General features: G+C 34.6%; 1 protein-coding gene across 2 annotated transcripts in view; it reads left to right on the top strand.

Annotated features, from left to right (window-relative positions):
• Positions 1-7,345, top strand: part of LOC137615217 (sterile alpha motif domain-containing protein 1-like) — a 32,686-nt gene extending 25,341 nt beyond the window's left edge. For both annotated transcript variants that reach the window (XM_068344893.1, XM_068344892.1), the window contains exons 3-6: positions 1,649-1,761; positions 4,817-4,949; positions 6,410-6,609; positions 7,077-7,345. In XM_068344893.1, coding sequence (XP_068200994.1) covers positions 1,649-1,761; positions 4,817-4,949; positions 6,410-6,609; positions 7,077-7,217 — 587 coding nt within the window. In that variant the 3' untranslated portion in view covers positions 7,218-7,345. The remainder of the gene's footprint in view (positions 1-1,648; positions 1,762-4,816; positions 4,950-6,409; positions 6,610-7,076) is intronic.
• The last annotated feature ends 155 nt before the right edge of the window (positions 7,346-7,500 follow it).

Raw genomic sequence — 7,500 nt, forward strand, 5'->3', positions numbered from 1 at the left:
ATGTATATTAAACTAACCTTAGATAGATATACTTTAGACTTTATTTTGACTTGAAGTGGTGGTGTCGGTGAAACTGCTTGTTACAGCAACATTCCAGAATTACTTGAAAGCAAATGTAAACTAATGCATTGGGACCCATGTGGCGTAATGTTTCTACTGCATTCCCTCCTATCACGGCATTTGACAACATTCGTGCCGAAACGGGAAATAAGTGTAATGAATGTCAGTGTAGAATCGCTCTGGTCCATCTTAATAGCTAGAGCTAGGCATTCGAGTTGACAGTCTCCTCTTGGTTACGTCATCTAACCTTTTATTTATTAAGTATTGTTGATCTGGTAATTTCAATACAATGAACAATTCCTCGGGCAGTATCTACAACGTTTACAGCTCTTACAGGTCATAATCATATCTATAACATCACTTGCACTCTCCGCACAGCTTCTACAGTGTAAAGATTAAATAGTTCAGCTTTGATTTCTTTTATTTTACTTTTAAGAGCAATTTCCGCACTATTTCTGGATGGCATCGTTGTCTTTAATTTATTATCTAATATTGTGATCACCAGGTTTTTTTTTTCTATTTAAATAAGAATCTTATTATCCAGTCGAAGTGGTAGGGGTTGTCTCAAAGTACAATGTTATGGAAAGGTGCGTTTTTTTAAGGTGTCAAAACGAATTATTAGCGTTCATCCTATTAATTTGATAGTTTCATGAGGGCATTCATTTATTATTATTATTATCATTATTATTATTATTACTACTACTAATGGCCATACTACAACCCTAGTTGGAATAGCAGAATGCTTTAAGCCCATGGTTCCCAACAGGGAAAATAGGACAGTGAGGAAAGGAAACCAGAAATAAAAATGTTTCAAGAATAGTAACAACATTAAAATGAATATTTTCTATATAAACTACAAAAACTTTTACAAAACAATAGGAAGAGAAATTAAATAGAATAGTTTGCCTCAAACAGGAGAACTCTAACCTAAGAGTGGAAGACCATGCTGATGAGGCTATGTCACTACCCAAGACTAGAGAACAATGGTTTGATTTTGGAGTGTCCTTCTTGTAGAAGAGCTGCTTACCATAGCTAAAGTCTCTCTTATACCCTTACCAAGAGGAACGTGGCCACTGAACGATTACAGTGCAGTAGCTAACCCCTTGGGTGAAGAAGACTTTTTTGGTAATCTCAGTGTTGGTTAGGTGTATGAGGACAGAGGAGAGACTCTTATAGAATAGGCCAGACTATTTGGTGTATGTGTATGCAAAGGGAAAGTGAACCATAACCAGAGAGAAGGATCCAATCTAGTACTGTACTGTCTGGCCAGTCAAAGGACCCCATAAATCTCTAGTGGTAGTATTTCAATGGGTAGCTGGTGCCCTGGCCAACCTACAACCTATGTATTGTCTTTAGTGTTAGTACATAAATACTCACAAGTTGGTTTCAAGTACTTAGACATTCTTTATCCATGATATTCCTTTTAATGTTTATATGAATGGAAAGAAGATATTATATTTCCATAATATGTATCTGCATGTAAATACTTACTGCTTAATTGAAGGGTATGAATAGAAAAAAAATTATGGAGTACAAAATTGTGACATCATGAATCGTGTTTATCATGAACTTTATCCTTTTCTTGCAGCTCATCCAAGTTGTCTGGGATATAGTGAGGAATTAGCCGTCAAAAGTCGCCATGGGCCCTGGACCTGCATGGATTGTAAGCATTGTGCCGTCTGTCAGATGGATCACACAATTGTAAGTTTAATTTCTGTGGTTTTTATACTCTGCTAAGTGTAACTAATTTATATCAATCCAATGATTGGAAAGGTGTCCAGGATTGAGGTCTTTGGGAGCCAGTGTCAGAAAGTTGTCAGTATGAAAGGAGGCAAAGTGTCAGATAGTTATAATGAAAGGAGGCAGTGCCAGATAGTTATAATGAAAGGAGGCAAAGCATCAGATGATTGTAATGATGAAAGGAGACAGTGTCAGATACTTGTTATGATAAAAGGAGGCAAAGTATCAGATAGTTATGATGAAAGGAAGCAAAGTGTCAGAAAGTTGTTATAATGAAAGGAGTCAAAGTGTCCAATAGTTATGATGAAACTAGGTAAAGTGTAAGAAATTTGTTATGATGAAAGGAGGCAAAGTTTCAAATAGTTATGATGAAAAGAGGTAGAGTCAAATAGTTATGATGAAAAGAGGCAAAGTGTCAAATAATTATGATGAACTGAGGCAAAGTATCAAATAGTTATGATGAAAGGAGGCACATTGTCAACAGGAGGATAAGAAGCAGTGTCAGTTATGATGGAAAGAGGCAAAGTGTCAGATACTTGTTATGATGAAAGGAGACAAAGGGCCAGATAGTTATGATGAAAGGAGGCAAAGTATCAAATAGTTATGATGAAAATGGGCAAAATATCAGATAGTTATGATGAAAGGAGGCAAAGTGTCAAACAGTTATGGGCAAAAGAAGCAAAGGGTCAAATGGTTATGATGAAAATGAATAGTGTCAGATAGTTATGATGAAAGGAGGCAAAGTGTCAAATATTTTGATGAAAAGAGGCAAAGGGTCAACTAGTTATGAAGGAAAATGTCATACTTATGGTGAAAGGAGGAAAAGTGTCAGATACTCATGACAAAAGGAGGCAAAGTGGTAAATAGTTATGAAAGGAGGCAAAGTGGTAAATAGTTATGAAAGGAGGCAAAGTGGTAAATAGTTATGAAAGGAGGCAAAGTGGTAAATAGTTATGAAAGGAGGCAAAGTGTCAGATACTTATGGTGAAAGAAAGCAAAGTAGCAGATAGTTATGCTGAAAGGAGGCAAAGTGTCAGATAGTTATAATGAAAGGAGGCAAAGTCTCAGATAGTTATGATGAATGGAGGCAAAGTTTCAAATATTTATGATAAAAGGAGACAAAGTAACAGATAATTGTTATGATGAAAGAAAGGAAAGTGGCAGATAGTTATAATGAAAGGAGGCAAAATGACAGATATGGTTCTTGTGATGAAAGTAGGCAAAGTGGCAGATAGTTATGATGAAAGGAGGCAGTGTCAGATAATTGTTATGATGAAAGGAGGCAGTGTCAGATAATTGTTATGATGAAAGGAGGCAGGGTCAGATAATTGTTATGATGAAAGGAGGCAGTGTCAGATAATTGTTATGATGAAAGGAGGCAGTGTCAGATAATTGTTATGATGAAAGAAGGGATAGTCAGAAAATTTTTACATTAAAAGGAAGCAAAGTGGTAGATAGTTATGATGAAAGGAGGCAAAGTGACAAATTCTTATTTTGATAGAAGTAGACAAAGTGTCAGACTCTTATTATGATAAAAGGAGGCAAAGTTTCAGACTCTTATTATGATAAAAGGAGGCAAAGTGTTAGATGGTTATGATCAAAGTAGGCCAAGTGTCTGATAGTTGTTATGATGAAAGGAGGCAATGTGTCAATTAATTGTTATGAAGAAAGGAGGCAAAGTGGCAGATGGTTATAATGAAATGAGCTAGTGTCATGTTATGGAGAAAGGAGGCAGTGTCCAATAGTTGTGATGAAAATAGGCAAAGTGCCAAATATTTATGATAAAAAGAGGCAAAGTGCCAGATACTTGTTATGATGAAAGGAGACAAATTATCAGATAATTATGATGAGACAAGGCAAAAGTCAGCTACTTGCTATGATAAAACGAGGCAAAGTGTCAGAGAGTTATTATGATGAAAGGAGGCAAAGTGACAGATACTTGTTATGATGAAAGGAGGCTAAGTGTCAGATTGTTATGATGAAAGGAGGCTAAGTGTCAGATTGTTATGATGAAAGGAGGCTAAGTGTCAGATTGTTATGATGAAAGGAGGCTAAGTGTCAGATTGTTATGATGAAAGGAGGCTAAGTGTCAGATTGTTATGATGAAAGGAGGCTAAGGTCGGATATTGTTATAATGAAAGAAGGCAGAGTGTCAGATAGTTACAATGATGAGATAAAGCAAAGTGTTTGGTAATTGGTATGATGAAATGGTGATGGTGGTAGAGTACATGTAAGAGAGTTTTATCTTAAATCATATGTTGCATGCACACATGGAACCATATTTTGAGTAATGATCAGACTTGTATTTTGCTTATTAGTAATTTGCTCTCCTTGTATACTTGAGACTACACTAATTCGTGTTTGTTACGTGTGTTTTTCGGCTGATAGTGGTGAGGAAAAAATAGTAATAGTTCCGAAAACACTTTTATTTAGTTAAAAAAATATTTGTCAAGATTCCCTGTGAAGATAGCTTACAGTTCTTCATGTTTTGCAAGTCTGAAAATCAAAGTGCCATGCTTATTTTTTTTTACATTTTCCGTGCCTTGTCAGTCTTTGTTTACACTGGGATTCAATCCTTTTCACTGCGGCTCCTTTGTGTGAGCTCAGTATTGTACACTTTTGATTAAATTGTAATCATTTGTAGGTTGGAAAGTTTTATTTTTGGGATTGATTGTAGAGGCGTTTGAAGGTTTTAGAGACATCATTGAATACTGGTGAATAGTGAGGTTTTTATGTAGCTTATATATGCCATGGTACCTGACTTCACTTATGATGTAGAATGATTTTGGAGAACAAATCATTAGCCCTCTCCTGCCTCTTCTCAAAGATTAATGCCTTACTTTGAAGAAAAAAAAAATACATTTAAAATGCAATGTTAATGAATAGCAAGGTGTTTTTACATCTTTAAAATTTCTAATATATACAGTTTTAATCCAGAATAAACTGAATGGATCTGTCCTTTATTTTCACAGTTGAATAGATATCAGAGTAGTATTTTATAAGACTTCTTTTATAGGGTACCCTGATCTTCTGTGATGAGTGTGATCGTGCATACCATTTGACCTGTCACCAGCCGCCCATTGTCAAGGAAAAACAGCCGCAAGGATCATGGATTTGTTTTGCTTGTGCACCTCAGAATACTCAGAATCGTAAGTATAGATTTTTCTGGAACTATAAGCCTTCATTAGAGGTTAAAGAGATAGACGGTAGCTTTGAGGTGACATGTAATTGATAAAGGTTTGGACTAGCCTGTTGAGTCGCTAGGCAATGAATATATGTAAGGAGAGGTATTTAATTTGGAGCAAAATCTTATTACATTTTCTCAGGAATGGAATGTCACAATGTCCAATAAAAACATAGCCCTGAATAAACTAGAGGAGCCTTCAGTAGAGAACATACCTTTGCCATATCAAGCAGTCTTATTTTGCTCTTAACTCCATTGTGTACCTGTACTTGGATGAAGTTTCTTCAAAATCTAATGGATTTATTCTTGGTTCATACCCAACATGTCCACCAAGATTTGCTGAAATTAGCTCTGTAGTTTTTGCGTAATATTTAAAAAAAAAAAAAAAAAAAAAAAATAATTAAATAAATAAACTAACAAAATATTTGCCATTTACTCAACATTGCCATTATTTTAAAAGTACTGGTGCATACTTTTACTTTGATGTACTTTATCCAAAATATTACAGTTTCATCCTTATGTCATATCCAACATGACTACCAAAATTGGTCAAAATCGGTACTGGTGATTTTCTGTAAAGTTATTCATAAACAAACAAATGAAAAATTAAGAAACATGATAAGGTTGAATATGATGAAGGCAATAAAACCACTAGAGTAATTTGTCAGAGATTTTATGAGAGCATCTGCAGTAACTGGAAAGGAAAACTTATTTGGTTAAAAATATGGTAAGCCTAACAGAACTTGTCTGAATGCTTTGAGTTCCCGAGAGAAAACAATCCCAAGAAATGTGTTGCAGGGAACAAGCTCTCCCTTTGCAGATATAGAGTAGCGAGTGTAAAATCGTAGGTTTAATGTTTTTTACATTCCATTTATAGAAATTAAAATTCTATGATATGATAAGAGCTGTAAGGAGGCTCATTTGTAGCAGTTGAATTTGGCATTGTGAAGGTGAAGTCAGTTTTATATGGACATTTATATTATGCTTCTTAGAATGATATAGGTTTTGTAGATTCACATGTAAACTTCAAACCCTAATATCATTATAATTTATTTTCTTGATATTATGTTTGCTCTTAAAGTACATACAACATGGTCTTCTTTTTATGTTTGAAAAACCCTAATAGATATTAAGTTTTTTAAATTGAGATAATTGTGTCTTGTAAAATATCAGAAAAACTTTATAATTCTCTAGCAAATGATAATTTCCATCATGAATATGGTGATGATATTTACTTTTACTTTGAAATTGTAATATTTATACGGTATTAATTTTGTATCCAAACATATCTATAGAAATATTAGAATTAAAAAAATCCTGATTTAAGCAGTTTTAAAAGTTGCTTTTATTCAGATATAGTTTATCATGGTTGATGACATCATTAGATTTGGTATAATGAGTGTTTTTTACCCATTAATTTTCCAGCGTACGATTGCCTTCCTGGTCTTCCAACGCCCCGTGACTCGCCTGTGCCTGATGATGAAAGCAGAGGTTCAAGCGGGTCCTGGGACAATAACATATATGACCCTGAGATACCTAATGTGACCCACTGGACTGTAGAGCAAATCATGGAACATTTTAATGGCAAAGGTTTTGGCTCCTTTACGCAGGTGTTTAGAGATCAAGTAAGTACTGTAATGTATGTTGAGTAAAATCTCGGTGAAAGAACATGTATTGATATTAGCTTTTAGGAAAACAATATAGATTTAATGATGACAAATTAATTTTTTTTTCTATAAAATCAAAGAGAAACCCTCATGTCTTAGTGTAGATTACAGTAAAGTCCTCATCTTACTCATAAAGATCCACGGAGCTGTTTGTAAGTCTAATTTTGTTAAATTTTGTCTTAGGTTAGGCTCCACCTAACTCTCGGGCTTATGATTTTCAGCTCCAAAGGGCAACAAATATTCCTGTTTCATATCGCAAATGTCATCTTGCTTACTGCATTAAATTATATATCTTAGATTCATGATTTTAATTGGATTTGTGTTTATATCTCCGAATGTCTGTAAGTTGAGGACCTTTGTGTTGAAAGTATGTGGATAGTAAAGTAATTTTCCTATAGGTGTCTGATATTTTGTCTTATTTCCAGGACATTGATGGAACAGCGCTACTGATGCTGACACGCGCAGATGTTTTAATGGGACTTAATCTGAAGCTGGGCCCAGCTCTCAAGATATACAAGCAGATACGTATCCTACAGACAAGGTTACCTAACCCTCCATTGCCTTAAGGCTGATAGATTTATAGTATATGTAGATAGTAAAATTATGTTTTTATGGCAACTTTTCTGTGTTAAAAGTGTGATCTCTTTTCTCAGTTTCCACTATGGATACTTACTCTCTAAAAAACATTATTTAATAATGTTGATTGTCTTCTAATGAACAGTGTTAACTTTCAGCCGGTTGGGTTAACCCCTGTGAAATTCTAATGTAAAAAGACAGAATGAAGTGCAAATTGTTGATGACCTTTATTTTGAAAGGTGCTCTGTAAACTTGTGTAAATAGATCATTTTA

The sequence above is a fragment of the Palaemon carinicauda genome, chromosome 21 (assembly GCF_036898095.1).
Source record: "Palaemon carinicauda isolate YSFRI2023 chromosome 21, ASM3689809v2, whole genome shotgun sequence".
NCBI classification, from domain to species: Eukaryota; Metazoa; Arthropoda; class Malacostraca; order Decapoda; family Palaemonidae; genus Palaemon; species Palaemon carinicauda.